At 38.7% G+C, this 18011-nt stretch overlaps 1 protein-coding gene across 1 annotated transcript in view; it reads left to right on the top strand.

Moving 5' to 3' along the window:
- The window catches only part of DYTN (dystrotelin), a 60326-nt gene that overhangs the window by 15579 nt on the left and 26736 nt on the right, over positions 1-18011 (top strand). The window contains 2 exon segments of the mRNA XM_052653305.1: positions 3814-3925; positions 5323-5471. Of these exon segments, the coding sequence (XP_052509265.1) occupies positions 3814-3925; positions 5323-5471 (261 nt within the window).

Raw genomic sequence — 18011 nt, 5'->3', positions numbered from 1 at the left:
ACGTGGTTCTTTGTGAGTAAAAGCTTCAACAACAGACCACCTCGTTATCCACACTGCACCCTTTCTCATGCCTCTGTCGGTAGTTTCAGAGCATGGAGGAGCTAAGCCAAGGTTAGGGTCACCATATTGTCCTAAGGAATCAACTGCAACCATACAGTAAAGCCAAGTAAAGCAGCCAGTCCAGATGGTTCATCAAATCATCTTAATAAAAAATACTTCATGTTATACACTTCACGTCTCCCCGAGTATGCATGTTGAATAATTTTCAAAGTTTTGTAAAACTTTACAAAGGCCTCAGCTTCCCTGGTGGCTCAGATGGTAAAGCGTCTGCCTGCAATATGGGAGTCCCGGGTTCAATTCCTGGGTCGGGAAGATCCCCTGAAGAAGGAAATGGCAACCCACTCCAGTACTCTAGCCTGGAAAATTCCAGGGGTCGCCGAGAGTTGGTCACGACTGAGTGACTTCACACTCTTTCAAGGCCTAGTGGTCAGGATTTACTAGCCCCATTTTCCTCCTTGACTCCTGCCTTTGTATTCTATTTTATATATACATTTGGTGGTGGTTTGGTGATTTAGTTGCTAAGTTGTATCTGACACTGTGCGACCCCATGGACTGTAGCCCACCAGGCTCCTCTGTCCATGGGATTCTCCAGGCAAGAAGAGTGGAATGGGTTGCCATTTCCTTATTCAGGGGATCTTCCCAACCCAGAAATTGAACCCAGGTATCCTCCACCTACAGGCAGATTCTGTACCAACTGAGCTATAAGGGAAGCCCTTATATATACGTGTATTTATTTATTGTTTACTTACTTGATTTAACCAGGTCTTAGTTTCAGCACACAGGATCTTTTAGTTGCAGCATGCGATCTCATAGTTGTGGCACTTCGGATCTAGTTCCCCGACCAGGGATCGAACCCAGGCCTCCTCCATTGGGGAGTGTGGGGTCTTACCACGGGACCACCAGAGAAGTCTCCCCTTGGTGGGGAAGTCTCCCCTTGGTGGTCTATTACATGGGTTAAAATAGCTGGCTCTCCAATTCAGATGGTATCCCTGGGCTCAAAGCCTAATTAAACCATTACCAAGTCATTGTGTAACTTTGTGCGTTTGCTTAAGATCTCTATGAATTTTCAGAACTGATTTAAAGAATTCAGTTTCTTCAAATGAGGGTAACAATAAGAATGCCTTCCCTTAAAGATCTTTCATGGGGATTAACTATGTCAATGCATGTCCCCTGCCTGCTGCATAGTGAGGGCTCAAAAATGTTTTCTATGCTACTATGATAGCCTTTCAACACTCTATTAATACCCCACTGTGAGTCTAGGTGTCAGGGACAGCAGTGAACAAGGGCCGTGAGAGTTGGTCTTATGGCACTTGAATTCTGCTTTGCCTTCCAATGACTTTGGTCAAAAACCCTTCTGCCATCTGGCCTCAGGAACATTCCAACTTTTAATTTCTCTGTTCTCCAGAGTTATCTGTAGGTCTGATAGATCTGACAAGCTCTAAACCCTTCTTCACCCTAGTCTGCGTTACCTCATACCTCCTCTTCTTTCTATGTGGGATTTCCTTCACCTTAATCTCCCACCCAGCATGAGCCTCACTTCTTCCATAAAAACTAATCAGATCATCCCACTCCCAGGTGTCTTCGCCTCTCTCTCTCCTACTCCATTTATTTTCCATGCCTCTCACTCTGCACTTTATCACACGGTACTTAATTTTGCTAGCTAGTATACCTCAAGTCTCCCTACCATGTCTTTGCAGCAAGATACAAAACTTGAAAACTATAGGAATCTTGTCATAGTTTTACTTTTGTAAATTTGGAAACAGGAATTGAAATCTTAAATGCTTTCTGGGGCAAGACAAGTATATAAATGAGGGGAAGAGGATAGGGAGGAACTGTCCTAAAAGAAAAGCTGCTACTTTGCTCTCACCCATTGTTGCCACTGATGGGGAAGACATGACTTTATGTCACAGAAACTGTAGTTGAATATCAGGGTAAAAGGTATAGATAAAGAAGGGAACCCTCCTACACTGTAGGTGGGAATGTAAATTGATATAACCATTATAGAGAACAGTATGGAGGTTTTGTAAAAAACTAAAAATAGAGCTACCATATGACCCTGCAATCCCAGTTCTGAACATATATCTGGAAAAAAACACCGTCCAAAAGGATACATGCACCCCAGTATTCTTTGCAACACTGTTTACAATAACCAAGACATGGAAGCAACCTAAACATCCATTCACAGAGGAATGGATAAAGATGTTTTGTGTGCAATATATATATATATATATATATATATATATACACACTATATAATGGAATATTGTTTATATAATGGAATATTATATATAATGAAATATTATCTATATATTCCATATATAATGGAATATTACTCAGCCATGAAAAAGAATGAAATTATGCCATTTGCAACAACATGGATGTACCTAGAAATTGTCATACTGAGTGAAGTAAGTCAGATAGAGGAGAAATATTGTATGACATCCCTTACATGCAGAATCTAAAAAGAAATGATACCAATGAGAATTCCATGGACAGAGGAGCCTGGCAGGCTACAGTCCATGGGGTCACAAAGAGTTGGACACAACTGAGCAACTTTCACTTTTGGGAGATACATGTACACACTGCTGTATATAAAATGGATAACTAACAAGGTCCTACTGTATAACACAGGGAACTCTGCCCAGTGTTATGTGGCAGTCTGATGGGAGGGGAGTTTGGGAGAGAATGGATACATGCATGTGTATGTCTGACTCCTTTGCTGTCCACCTGAAACAATCACAACATTGTTAATCATCTATACCCTAATACAAAATAAAAAGCTTTTTTGGAAAAAGTATAAATCCCTGATATTTTACAAACGGTAGGATCCTATTCATCCTTGAAAGTTACTAGTTCTTGACTGTGTGGTCTCACCAGCAAACCCCCCTGCAAAAGCACAACATTCTCCCTAAGTGCCTAGAGACACCCTTGCTTAGCAGAATGTCTCAAGATCGCCTCTCCTCTGACAGGCGATTTAAGGTTGTAGCTGTTCGTAATAGAGAGTCTGAAGTACTGACGTGTTAACAAACTTGGCTGTGTTTGTCACTCAATCTTGGCTGTTAGAGAAGGAAATGGCAACCCACTCCAGTACCCTTGCCTGGAAAATTCCATGGACGGAGGAGCCTGATGGGCTACAGTCCACTGGGTCGCGAAGAGTTGGACATGACTGAGCGGCTTCACTTGGACTTCGACCTTGGCTGATGAGGAACTCCCGCTCTTCACTGTATTCCTTCCTATGTACAAATTTCTAAAAAATGACACATTTATTTTAGATTCTTTTACCTATGATTTTATTTTCCCCAATACTACATAGGAATGCAGGTCCAATATCATCACATCTCACAAATTCTCAAGAGAATTTAGAATTCTAAGTTTTTGGAAATCTCCCAGGTTTCTTTGTTGGCAATCGCATTGAAATTACTCAGACACTTAGTGCAGCTACGCAAAATGTGGCCACAAACTTCACAGTGTACCCTAAGTGTTGTTGCACACAGTCCCATGCATATAAAAGGCACTTGGTATTTTTTGGTGGGAGAGAAGATATATCAGGCCTCTTTACTATAGTTTGTTGACAAAATTATATTTATTTAATGTCATATTATAAAAATGATAAAATAAAAAGAAGATCTAACTGTATACTCACTCAATAGCTCAGATACCTTATTTATCTTAGGATGCTCCTTCTTCTGAGTAATATTTTCTTTGCTCACCTATTAATAGTGATATAAGTCACACTTCCACTTTAATTGGCAGACACCGCTGTCTGAAGTGTCTCAACTTTGACATCTGCCAAGTGTGTTTCTTATCTAGTCTTCAGCGCGAGTCCCACCAGAAGTCTCATCCCGTGGTTGAGAACTGCATCCAGGTAACATCTAATGCAATGTACCAAACTATTCATAAGTCTTATCTGTGAGAGCTACAGCAATGAAAAAAATATTTCCATCAGGAAGACCACAGATTCTACTCCTTTCATACATTACAATATTTAAGACTAAAGAAATGGCAAGCTCAACCTTAAATATCTCTCAATATACACATACTTTACACTGTAGATTTTAATAAAACCTTTTGGAGACAATAGACCAGAGTCTAATCTGAAGCCATTGACCGGGTACTATGTGCAAGAAAATGTCTGAGGAGTAAGAAAGAGGGAGAGGCATTGAAAATGGATACAGATTAAAAATTTAAAAACTCTCGTTTGGTTAAAAAAAAAAAATGATGCAATGAGGCCTCTAGTTGCTATTGCATTTCAGGAGAAGTTTTCTTTTTTAACATGTCTTTTCCCCAGCACTAAAATTCAAGTATGTTTCGCTTAGTAAAAACAAAAGAGAAAGATTACTATCTCAGTTTTGACTGGAGCCAGTATAAAACTAGGCTTTATAGCTGACTTTCAAAAAAATTTTAAATATGCAGGAAGAGAACTCAGCTCATGAAAATAACAAAGAGAAATAGGATACTTTTAAGGCAGACAGCATTTAAGATTTTCCAGAAATCACTTAGTAGAAATCAGTTCCTCCATGCAGCTGGCCTTGCTCTCAAATTTCAAATAGTAAAAGCTGTTGACTAATTACCTTTACTGTTGACAATTTTCCCTCATGATCTCTTTACCATGAATGGTCCACAAAAGTCAAGCGCCTCAATCTTGCCAAATAATTTTTCAGAGGATATTGCTTTACTAAACTTTATTAACTCGGATTCTCAGGTTTATTAGCGTATGATCCTCCCGCCTGGGGAAAAATAGATCTTATCGATGTTAGACTGACACCATGTGGTCATTTTGTTATTACACTTTCGATTTTAAGAGTGGAGCATTTTAAAACTTCTCATTACTTTGTTTCCTTTTGGCTTACACGTGGGGTCCGTGGATGGACTTCCGGTGGCCTGTGAATCCACTGAACTTTTATGGAAAATTAAAATTATGGACATTTTTCTGGAAATAAATTTCCAAAGAATCCCTCCAATTAGCATCCATAGACTTAGTTCTCTTTCACATCCTCTTTTAGCTTTCAAATTCCACATTCCAGAAGAGGAGTTATTGTGGAAGTTAGGGGGTATTTAATTTGGAAATGGATATTATATGTATGTGAATAGAGAGAGACTCTGAAGACGTTCAGATAAGATGGAAGTAAGATGATTTTTCTGTGGACATAAAAGTTAGTGAAATAATTTCAGAAACTCATGGCAGCCAGTCCACCCAAGTAAGGAAAGAAGACCACGTTAAGGCTGATCTGATACCCTTTGTACTGTTGGCCATTCCAGCAGATATCAGCAAAGGACAATACAAAACTCATCCTCAGGACTCTCAGAAACAATCTGCTCCAAGGGTGCTGTAGGAGGAAAGAAGCTGCGAGAAGGCAATGGCTCCTGGACAAGGTGAATCCAAAGGATATGGCTAACCATGTACAGGCCAGGTGAGTGGATTCCTGCAGGGTGACAACCTGAAGCCTGGTACTGGGTTTATGCACCCAGCCCAGGGTATCCACAGCAGGGGAAGGGGTAAGATGCTGTTCGCCTCTAGAAACAAACTTTAATTTAAGTAGAACAAGAGACAAAACTACCTTTAAGTGGCCCATCCCATCATTTAGTTATCCCAACTAAAGACCTCAGACAGACGCAGAAGATTTTTAATATTAGAGGATTTGAATAACTTTCTCCAACATCTTTCTTTTTCATTGGTTTACTTTGGAAAGCCTAATTCAGAATTAATGTTTTATTTTAAAAAAGGAAAAGACACATTCCATCACTCACAGCCATATGCTGTTCACATTTCAGTATTACCAAATCAAGAATTATGCTGTAGATACAGATTTTCATTCTTTTTTAAATGGAGAGCATTTGTCCTGCCATTAGTGGCGCTGGTGGTAAAGAACCCGCTGGCCAATGCAGGAGACAGAAGAGGTGGGTTCAATCCCTGGGTCAGGAAGATCCCCAGAAGTAGGAAATGACAACCCACTCCAGTATTCTTGCCTAGAGACCCCCATGGACAGAGGAGCCTGCTGGGCTATAGTCCATAGGGCCGCAGAGTCATACAAAACTGAAGCAACTTAGCATGTAGCTTCCAAAATATCATTTCAATGACCTCTCTCTCATCCTTATAAAGAAGTGCCATAATTTAGAAGTAATCCCTTAACATTTTGATTCTATTCAAATTTTGCCCCTCACTAAAATTCTGTCAACATCCTTATACGTGCATTTTCCTATATGTTTAATACTTCATTAAGGTAAATTCGCCCAAGTAAAACAACTGCATTAAAAGTTGTGAGTTTTGTTAATCCTCAAAATTCAGACTGCCAATCTGTGTTCCAAAGGGTTACTCAAAAGACACCCATCACCCTGGTAACTGAGATCATCTATCACACACCTGAGTACCAGCCTAAAGACGACCTTTTAAAAATCATCATGACCTTAAAGTGTGAAGTCACTATTTCTTTATAATTTAAAACTCCAGAAGAGAAAGAAAGAAGCACTGTTTCCATGGGCTTATCATCATCAAACTTTTGGGTGGAAAACAGCCAGAATAATCCATGCACTCTTATTTGATCTACCAGAAGTGTAAGAATAGATCACTTTAATCAAATTGATATTCATTTGTTAATTTCTTCTGTAATTCTCTAAACTTTTCTCAGACATCTATCAGCATATTTCCATCTCAATCCTAGACCCTATTTCTGTGGTCATTTTGTCACTATAGTTTGGTGTAATTTAATATATTTTTATAGCTCTTTGAAAGGAAAAATACATATTGACTTAGAAATTAGATACCATGCCTATACCTGTACCACACTTACCTAGCAGGTGGTTATCACTGGATTCATAAAGTTAGAGAATTTGGCTAATTCTTACTCATCTTTTTTTTTTTCTTTTTTTTGCTGTACTTGGTCTTTATTGCTTTTGCACAGGCTTTCTCTAGTTGCGGTGACTGGGGGCTACTCTTTGTTGTGGTGCGAGGGGTTCTCATTGTGGTGGCTTCTCTTGCTGGGGAACACAGTCTCTAGAGCTCCGGCTTAGAAGTTGTGGCACAGGGATTTAGCTGCTCAGTAGCATGTGGAATCTTCCCGGGCAAGGGATCAAAGCCATGTCCCCTGCATTGGCAGGCAGATTCTTATCCACTGCGCCGTCAGGGAAGTGCTGGATATCATCTTGATGTATATCTTTAATATAGCACAAATAATTTAAATTTAAAAATAAAAGCAAAGATATCAGGTACCAATTCATCTGCCATCTTCAAGCCATTTATTTCACCTTTCCCTAGTAGAGTAACACTAAACTTTGACAATTAGTCAGCTGGATTTATTGCATATTTGAAATCTTCTCCAAATCCCTCCATTCTCATAGTTAGAACACCAAGATCTATACCCTTGTTTGCATTTCTTTTGGCCACAGAAGCCTGGCTGATCTTTTAAAAAAACACACACAAAATAAGATGGTATTTCTCATGCACTTATTTCCCCCAAACTTAATGTAGGCCTTAAGCCCCTCCAGTAGCTTCCCACTGTTTCTAAGCTAAAGACTGAACATTTCAAGATGACTTAGAAAACCCCTGCATATTTGAGTCACCCTGGGAACCTCTCCAGTGCCATTCTCCCCTCCACACCTCTGTTCTCCAGTTATGTCCCTCTGTCCTCACCATAGGACTAAGCTGCTTCCCTCAATCTCAATACTTAAAACCTTTACCTTAAAGAATTGGTATCTTTAGACCACCTCTCTGCATGGCTGGACTCCTTACCTCTTAAATACTCGCAAAAGGTCTATTCAGATGTCATCTCATCCTTAAGGCCCTGCCTGATTACCTATTTACCATTTTAGCCCCTGTTCCCACTCTGGCACTCCCAAACCTCCTCCCTTGTTTTATTTCTCCTCAAAAGTATTTTATCAGCATCTGACATTCTATGTATTTCACTTTTTTCTTTTTTTGCTTTAATGGAAACTCCATTGGGGGAGGGAATTTTTATTGTTCCCAGTTGTATTTCCAGAATTTACAACAGCATCTCAATATGATAAATGCTCAATAAATGTTTGCTGAATAACTGATGGACTGAATAATAAAATGGGTGGATGCATGATAGAGGAGCTGATGGTTGGTTGGATTGATAACATGGGTCTCTTAGAATGGAGTATGAAGTGTTACAAGGAGTAATTAATTATCCACTGTTGGAAGACGTTAGTGACATTTAAACCTGGGACAGAAAGACAAAGAAATCTTGTTCTTAGCCAGCTCCATGAGTGGCCTTGGGGACTTTGTTTTTTTCACCTGAAGATAGAGATAACTTGTTCTTCCTCCTCCCAGAATAGTGTTTGTGGAGATAAGACGGAGAAAGGGAATTGCAAGCCCTATGCAAAGCTAAGACTTGCCAACATCCATTGAATTATAGAAAAAGGAAGAGAATTCCAGAAAAACATCTACTTCTGCTTCATTGACTATGCTAAAGACGTTGACTATGTGGATCACAAAAAAACTGGGGAAAATTCTTAAAGAGATAAGGATCCCAGACCACCTTACCTGCCTCCTGAGAAACCTGTATGCAGATCAAGAAACCAACAGTTAGGACTTGTATACAGCTGTATACATCAAGGCTGTATATTGTCACCCTGCTTATTTAACTTATATGCAGAGTACATCATGAGAAATTCCAGATTGATGAAGCACAAGCTGGAATCAAGATTGCCCGAAGAAATATCAATAACCTCAGATATGAAGATGAAACCATCCTTATGGCAGAAGGTGAAGAAGAACTGAAGACCCTCTTGATAAACATGAAAAAGCAGAGTGAAAAAGCTGGCTTAAAACTCAGCATTCAAAAAATCAAGATCATACCATCCAGTCTCATCACTTCATGGCAAATAGATGGGGAAACAATGGAAACAGTGACAGATTTTATTTCCTTGGGCTCCGAAATCACTGAAGATGGTGACTGCAGCTATGAAGTTAAAAGACACTTGCTTCTTGGAAAAAAAAAAAAAAAACTATGACAAACCTAGACAGAACATTAAAAGCAGAGACATTACTTTGCTAAAAAAAGGTCCATCTAGTCAAAGCTATGGTTTTTCCAGTAGTCATGTATGGATGTGAGAGTTGGACCATGAAGAAAGTTGAATGCCGAGGAATTGATGCTTTTGAGCTGTGGTGTTGGAGAAGACTCTTGAGAGTCCCTTGGACTGCAAGGAGATCCAACCAGTCCATTCTAAAGGAGATCAGTCCTGGGTTTTCACTGGAAGGATTGCTGCTAAAGTTGAAGTTGCAATACTTTGGCCACCTGATGCAAAGAGCTGGTTCATTAGAAAAGACCCTGATGCTGGGAAAGATTGGAGGAAGGAGGAGAAGGGGGATGATAGAGGGCAAGATGGTTGGATGGCATCAGTGACTCGATGGACATGAATTTGAGCAAGCTCTGGGAGCTGGTGAAGGACAGGGAAGCCTGGCGTGTTGCAGTCCATGGGGTTTCAGAGTCAGACATGACAGAGCGACTGAACAGCAATATGCAGAGCTAAGGGTTCTTAAAATGTCAATGTGTTATATTCTGTTCGCCAGAAAATGCTGGCCCCTTAAACACATAAGTGAAGTGTACCACAGAGTAATCACTTATTTTCTTATACTCTCATTGCATTCTGTAAAAATAAGTGCAATATGTCAGAAATGATTGTATTTGTCTGTTCATTAGATGTAAATTCTCTGTGAGCAGGGAGTTCTCTGTTGTTGTTTTTTTCTAAGTCTTTTTTGTCTGCAATAACTCAAGATGGTAAGATGCTTTAAATAGTTTTTGAATAAGGGAAAGAAATTAAATGCAGTTGTATAAAATGAAATATGCCTGACCTTTAACTAGTCTACTCTATGCTCTTTTAGATATGTTGGTAATAAACACATCTGCACTTACCCCTAGTATCTGACCTGGACAGGATGACCTGGGAGATTTTCTGTACTCATCCCTGAACTTCTTTACATTCTCGTTTCTAGATTATCAGGAGGGAAGGGAATGGATGTTTTGTTCCTCTTGTTGGTTAATTAGCTCTATATCAACTAAGTAGTTGAAAGAGAGAGAGAACAGAGAAAAAGCTGAACTACTTTTTTTTTAATATATATTAGATTGAATAACTCACTTAACATTTTCTAACAAGATTCTTCTCAGTGTCACACCTGATCATTAAAACTTATTACAACCTCTCATAAAATTCTACTCTTATAACAGGCTCTCCATTCAGTGTAATAGATCTGAAGTACCAATGTATGAGTGTACAACTGAACCGGTAGAAACAGCAACCACAGAGATCTTCAAACAAATGCCTCAACGACCATCTCGAGCTCAGCAAACCAATGGCAGCAACCCACACCAGGAGGTGAGACCAAAGAGGAAAAGAACAACCAAAGCACAATTAATCTGGACTGGCATTGGTGCGGTGAACTGCCACGGGCCATTCCTTAATTTGGGGAATGTTTTCAAGCTGCTAATATGATTAACGAAAAATCTAGGTGCGTCTTTCTTTTTCAAAGCTCATTACAAGCTGTTTTTATTGTCATTTGAGCTTCAGAATTATCAACACAGCTAAGAACTAGGTCAGTAGGTTTTCCTTCTTCTAATCCACCATTCAGTTCAGTTCAGTTCAATTGCTCAGTCGTTGTCTGACTCTTTGTGACCCCATGAATTGCAGCACACCAGGCCTCCCTGTCCATCACCAACTCCCAGAGTTCGCTCAGACTCATGTCCATCGAGTCAGTGATGCCATCCAGCCATCTCATCCTCTGTCATCCCCTTCTCCTCCTGCCCCCAATCCCTCTCAGCATCAGGGTCTTTTCCAATGAGTCAACTCTTTGCACCAGATGGCCAAAGTATTGGAGTTTCAGCTTTAGCATCAGTCCTTCCAATGAACCCCCAGGACTGATCTCCTTTAGAATAGACTTGTTGGATCTCCTTGCAGTCCAAGGGACTCTCAAGAGTCTTCTCCAACACCACAGTTCAAAAGCATCAATTCTTCGGCGCTTGGCTTTCTTCACAGTCCAACTCTCACATCCATACAGAACATATTTTTTAAAATAGCTTATTTCCAGTTATAAAGTGCTACATATTTATTGTAAAGTCTGGAAAATTCAGAGACAAGCAAAGAACAAAATTAAAATTGCACTCAATCTCTAACTATTGTTAATATTTTTGGTTTGTTATTTTCTCTGCAAATATTTCAAAGGGATAAAGTTTACATCACACTGCAAAATGTATCTATTATGTAGTTCTATAACTGTAAGTTATATTGTGGCTGTTTTCCCATTGCTGTTACAATTCTTCAAGAACATCTTAATGGTGGTATATTTTTTACTTAAATGTAAAAATTCAGTATTTATCTAACCCAGAAGTGGGAACATTCTGAAGATTCTTCATACAAAATTGCTATTTAGAAAGAATATACCAAATTACACTCCTAGTGAGTTCAAGTAACTCTCTGAATCTTTGCTGCTGCTGCTGCTGTTGAAGCTAAGTCGCTTCAGTCGTGTCCGACTCTGTGCGACCCCATAGACGGCAGCCCACCAGGCTCCCTTGTCCCTGGGATTCTCCAGGCAAGAACACTGGAGGGGGTTGCCATTTCCTTCTCCAATGCATGAAAGTGAAAAGTGAAAGGGAAGTCGCTCAGTCATGTCCGACTCTTAGCAACCCCATGGACTGCAGCCTACCAGGCTCCTCCATCCATGGGATTTTCCAGGCAAGAGTGCTGGAGTGGGGTGCCATTGCCTTTTCCAATTGACTATTAACATTTTAAATTTTGTTAATTTTATGAGGACGATATAGTTTATTTGCCATAATTTCCATTTCTCTGATTAAGGGTGAAATGAAACTTCCTTTTCCCCACATAGTTTAGAAGGTAGTTATATTTCCTTTCTGTTGGTGTCTGCTGCTCATTTGTACTGATGTATCAACTTGATTTATTAATGGATTTTAACTTTTTAAATGTTAAATTTAACTGTGCAGAACATTTCTTTATAGTTATTTTCTTTGACTTTAGTTTTCTTTGACTGTATGCGACTTGTTATATAGACATTTTCAATTCTTATGAAAGTGCTCTCAATCTTAACATTCCTGACTTTTTACACAGCTTTATACTAGGAAAGTTTTTACCATTAAGAAATTAAATGACTTTTTAGTTGTATTTGTTTTAACACTATTTGATTGTTTTTTAACATTTAAAGTTTAAATATACCTGGCTGTTATTTTGATACATGTTAAAAAGTGAGGGTATTCCCTAACTCTTACTTTGCATTTAAATAGCCAGTTTTCTCTGACTTCAAATGAATCTTTTCCTTTTTAAAATTCTATGTAGTGGTTTCTTTAGTATATATTGTAATTTTCACCATTTTAAAGAATGTGTTTTATTGCCATCTATTTGGCTCAGCTGCCTTTAATTTTATTTTTAACACAAGAATATTTTTTAATCATTCTAGCTTTATGATACCATTAGCATATTATGGAACAAGTTTTTCTTTTTCTTCAATTCAAAATGTATTCATTATGATCTTTCATACCATCAATTTAACTCACATGGGATAATTCACAAAGTAACCCAAAGTTGATAGTTTCCATTTTTGTTTGCTTGTTTTTCCTATTGAGATAAAATTGATATATAACATTACATTTTAAGGTACAACATAATAATTCAACATATGTACAACTGTGAAATGCTCACCATTAGTCTAGTCAATGTCCTCCACCACACATAGTTACAAACAGTTTTTCTTTCAATAAGAATATTTAAGATCAACTCCCTTAGCAACTTTTGAATATACAACTAACTATATTACTAACCATAGTCACCATGCGGTATCAGAGCTAATTAATTTTGCAAGTGGCAAAATGTCCTCCTTCGTATGGTTCATTTATATATTTCATGTATACACAGATAGATATAGATATATCACATTTTCCTTATCTGTTCATCCATCAGTGGACATTTAGGTTGCTTCCATGTCTTGGCTATTGTAAACAATGCTGCAGTGAGCCTGGGTGTGAGAATGTCTTTTCACGTTACTGTTCTTGTTTCCTTTGGATAAATATTCAGAAATGGACTTTATGGATCATATGATAGTTCTATCTCTGATTTTTTGAGAAATCTCCGAACTGTTTTCCATAGTGGCTGCATCAATCTACATTCCCATTGATAGCGAACAATGGTTTCCTTTTCTCCACATCCTCACCAACACTTGTTACTTCTTGTGTTTTTCATAGTAGATGTCCTAATAGGGATGAAGTGATATCTCATTGTGGTTTTAATTTGCAAGTTCCTGATGAGTGTCTTCTCATGTTCCTGTTGGCCATTAGTATGTCTTCTTTGGAAAACTGTCTATTCTTAGATTTTCTGTTCATTTTTAAAATTACATTATTTGTAGTTTTTGTTAGTGAGCTATAGGTCGTGTGTGTGTGTCTGTCTATCTATATGTCTGTGTGTCTTGACATTTTTCCTTTGACCTTTGTGTTAGTTCAAACTGCTGTCTTTGTTTTCAGTGGTCCTGAGGCATCTAGAATGAAAAACTAGGAAGTCAAGAAATACCTGGAGTAATGGACAAATTTGGCCTGGGAGTACAAAATGAAGCAGGTCAAAGGCTAACAGAGTTTTGCAAAGAGAATCCACTGGACATAGAAAACACTCTCTTTCAACAACACAAGAGAAGACTCTACACATGGACATCACCAGATGGTCAATACTGAAATAATTTTGATTATAATTCTTTGAAGCCAATGATGGAGAAGCTCTATACAGTCATCAGAAACAAGACTGGGAGCTGACTGTGGCTCAGATCATTAGCACTTTATTGCCAAATTCAGACTTAAATTGAAGAAAGTAGAGAAAACCACTAGACCATTCAGGTATGACCTAAATCAAATCCCTGATGATTATACAGTGGAAGTGACAAATAGATTCAAGGGATTAGATCTGACAGACAGAGTGCGTGAAGAACTATGGATGGAAGTTCATGACATTGTACAAGAGGCAGGGATCATGACCATCCCCAAGAAAAAGAAATGCAAAAAGGCAAAATGGTTGTCTGAGGAGGCCTTACAAACAGCTATGAAAAGAAGAGAAGTGAAAGGCAAAGGAGAAAAGGAAAGATATACCCATTTGAATGCAGAGTTCCAAAGAATAACAAGGAGAGATAAGAAAGCCTTCCTCAGTGATCAATGCAAAGAAATAGAGGAAAACAACAGAATGGGAAAGACTAGAGATCTCTTCAAGAAAATGAGAGATACCAAGAGAACATTTTATACAAAGATGGGCTCGATAAAGAACAGAAATGGTATGGACCTAACAGAAGCAGAAGATATTAAGAAGAGGTGGCAAGAATACACAGAAGAACTGTACAAAAAAGATCTTCACAACCCAGATAATTATGATGGTGTGGTCACTCCAGACATTCTAGCATGCAAAGTCAGTGGGTCTTAGGAAGCATCACTATGAACAAAGCTAGTGGAGATAATGGCATTCCAGTTGAGCTATTTCAAATCCTAAAAGATGATGCTGTGAAAGTGCTGCACTCAATATGCCAGCAAACTTGGAAAATTCAGCAGTGGCCACAGGACTGGAAAAGATCAGTTTTCATTCCAATCCCAAAGAAAGGCAAAGCCAAAGAATGCTCAAACTACTGCACAATTGCACTCATCTCAGTAAATTAATGTAATTTAATTTACTAATTTACTAGCTAGTAAAGTAATGCTCAAAATTCTACAAACCAGGCTTCAACAGTAGGTGAACCGTGAACTTCCAGATGTTCAAGCTGGATTTAGAAAAGACAGAGGAACCAGAGATCAAATTGCCAACATCCGCTGGATCACTGAAAAAGCAAGAGAGTTCCAGAAAAACATCTACTTCTGCTTTATTGACTATGCCAAAACCTTTGACTGTGTGGATCACAACGAACTGTGGAAAATTCTGAAAGAGGTGGGAATACCAGACCACCTGACCTGCCTCCTGAAAAATCTGTATGCAGGTTAAGAAGCAACAGTTAGAACTGGACATGGAACAACAGACTGGTTCCAAATTGGGAAAGGAGTAAGTCAAGGCTGTATATTGTCACGTTGCTTTTTTAACTTATATGCAGAGTACATTAAGAGAAATGTTGGACTGGATGAAGCACAAGCTGAATTGAAGATTGCCGGGAGAAATATCAAAAATCTCAGACGTACAGATGATAGCACCCTTATGGCAGAAAGTGAAGGCGAACTCAAGAGCCTCTTGATGAAAGTGAAAGAGGAGAGTGAAAAAGGTGGCTTAAAACTCAACATTCAGAAAATGAAGATCATGGCATCTGGTCCCATCACTTCATGGCAAATAGATGGGGAAACAGTGGAAACAGTGGCTGACTTTATCTTTTGGGGCTCCAAAATCACTGCAGATGGTGACTGCAGCCATGAAATTAAAAGACGCTCTGCTTCCCTGGTGGCTCAGAGGTTAGAGCGTCTGCCTGCAATGCGGGAGACCTGGGTTCGATCCCTGGGTCAGGAAGATCCTCTGGAGAAGGAAATGGCAACACACTCTAGTATTCTTGCCCGGAGAATCCCATGGACAGAGGAGCCTGGTGGGCCACAGTCCACGGGGTCGCAAAGAATCAGACACGACTGAGCGACTTCACTTTCACTTTCACTCCTTGGAAGGAAAATTATGAACAACCTAGACAGCTTATTAAAAAGCAGAAACATTACTTTGTCAACAAAGGTCCATTTAGTCAAAGCTATGGTTTTTCCAGTAGTCATATGTGGATGTGAGAGGTGGACTGTAACAAAGAAAGCTGAGCACCGAAGAATTGATGCTTTTGAACTGCGGTGTTGGAGAAGACTATTGAGAGTCCCTGGGACTGCAAGAGACCCAACCAGCCCATCCTAAAGGAAATCAGTCCTGAATACCCATTGGAAGGACTGATGCTAAAGCTGAAACTCCAGTGCTTTGACCACCTGATGAGAAGAACTGACTCACTGGAAAAGACCCTGATGCTGGGAAAGACTGAAGATGGGAGGATAAGGGGACGACAGAGGATGAGGTGGTTGGATGGTATCACTAATTTGGTGGACATGTGTTTGAGTAAACTCTGGGAGTTGGTGATGGACAGGGAGGCCTGGCATGCTGCAGTCCATGGGGTTGCAAAGAGTCAGACAGGACTGAACGACTGAACTGAAAGCATCTAGAGTGCGATGAGGCAGGTTAGACAGAAGCCACTGCGTTAGACAGAAAAAATCAGAATAGTGGACTGTGGTCCAGACGTTTCGTTTCTTCTCCAGGCAGAAGCTGAACTGTTCTTGTATTGTTGTTCAGTCGTTGTATCTGGGTGGGAAGGAGATCCAGGGCTTCCTTTCCCACCGTCTTGATAGCATCGCCCTTATTTTAAAAGTGTTGCTGTCGTTCAGTCACTCAACTGTGTCTGACTCTTTCCAACCCCGTGGGCTGCAGCACACCAGGCTTCCCTGTCCTTCACCATCTCTTGGAGCCTGCTCAAACTCATGTCCATTGAGTCAGGACTGTTATTTACAATTATCCTTCTAGGAAAACTTTAAGATCATTTGTAAGTTGCCAAATTAGTCTGTTAGTATTTCATTTAGATTTGCATTAAACCTACATATTGTTTTGGGACTATCTGTCATCTTTGTGGTGTTAAGGTCTCTACTTTTTTCAGCTCTTTTTCTAGCTCCTCAGTAAAAGGTTATATGTAGCTTACTTCTTATCATTCTGTGTTTCTCACTGGGGACACCCTGGGTATCACATATTTGTTGCTATTGTGAATAAAGGTTTTTCTAATTTTACCTTTTTTTGTAATTAGATTGATGATGGTTATGGATTTCTGAATCGTTATCTTGTAAAGAAAAGCCTTTCTAAACTTTCGGTAATTTCAAATATTGCTTTAGCTTGAACCTCTTGCTTCTAGGTAGGCAATCAAAAGGTTTGTTTCAGTCTCTTTCTTTCTAGTATCTAAACCTCTCATTTCTCTTTCATGTCTTCATTCCTGAGAGGCTCTAGATCTTATACAACAAAATTGAGTAATGCAAGAGATGATGAGGCTTATATCAGATGATCTTAAATTGGGTCAGCTTTAATGGGGCATTTTTCTAGTATTTCTTCATTAAATACTATGGTGTTAGTTGTCTGTTTGAGATTCTTTCTGGTATGGGGAAAGTCACTTTCTTTTTCTTTTTTAAGAAGCTTTTTGGGGGTATGCAGTCAGAATTGATTTTGAATTTATTTGTTTTGTATCCCATGTTTTCTCTTCTTGGAAGCATTGCGCTAATAGCGTCCCTGATAGTAAATATTCCTGGGATTGTGGGGACTAGAAGCTAAACTTGTTTATAGTGAATTATTCTCTAACTACACTTCAGATTTTATTTGCTCATTTTTTATTTAGAAATGCATTATTTATGAATCAGAATAGTCTCTCTTTCTCTCTCACTATGATTTTTGTTGGTTTTGAGCATTTGAGACTTGGTAGCTACATGTAAGCAACTAGCTATTATTCATCTTAACAATTTATCTAACATAAGGACCATTTATTTCTTTAGACCAGGTTCAAGAATAAAAGCTTAGGACATGGGAACCTTTATAATTAGATAAAATTTTCAGTTCGCAGTTCAAGAGTTAAATAGACACAGTTCAACAAAACCCTAGGACTTTGGAATCTTTATAATATTTAGATAAATTTTTCTGTTTCTTCAAGCTTAATAATCTCTTCATACTTCTTCATACTTTCTTCAGTTAACTTTGATAATTTAATTTTCTTGAAAAAATTATCTGCTTCACCATTTTCAATTTTAATTAAGAAAGATATTTTAAACTTATCATTTCATTCATTTTTTAAATCTTCAAATTTCTTTTAATTCAACTCAAATAATCTCAGCTTTTACCCCAAGAGAATAAAGTGGCATTTGTATCAGAAGGATCAAACTAAATATGTTAGGAAAACTTGTAATACTCTCAAAATACAAAACGGCATATCTGTC

This window comes from Budorcas taxicolor, chromosome 2 (assembly GCF_023091745.1).
Source record: "Budorcas taxicolor isolate Tak-1 chromosome 2, Takin1.1, whole genome shotgun sequence".
NCBI classification, from domain to species: Eukaryota; Metazoa; Chordata; class Mammalia; order Artiodactyla; family Bovidae; genus Budorcas; species Budorcas taxicolor.
The sequence above is the reverse complement of the archived record's forward strand: the minus strand, read 5'-3'. Positions and strand labels throughout refer to the sequence as shown.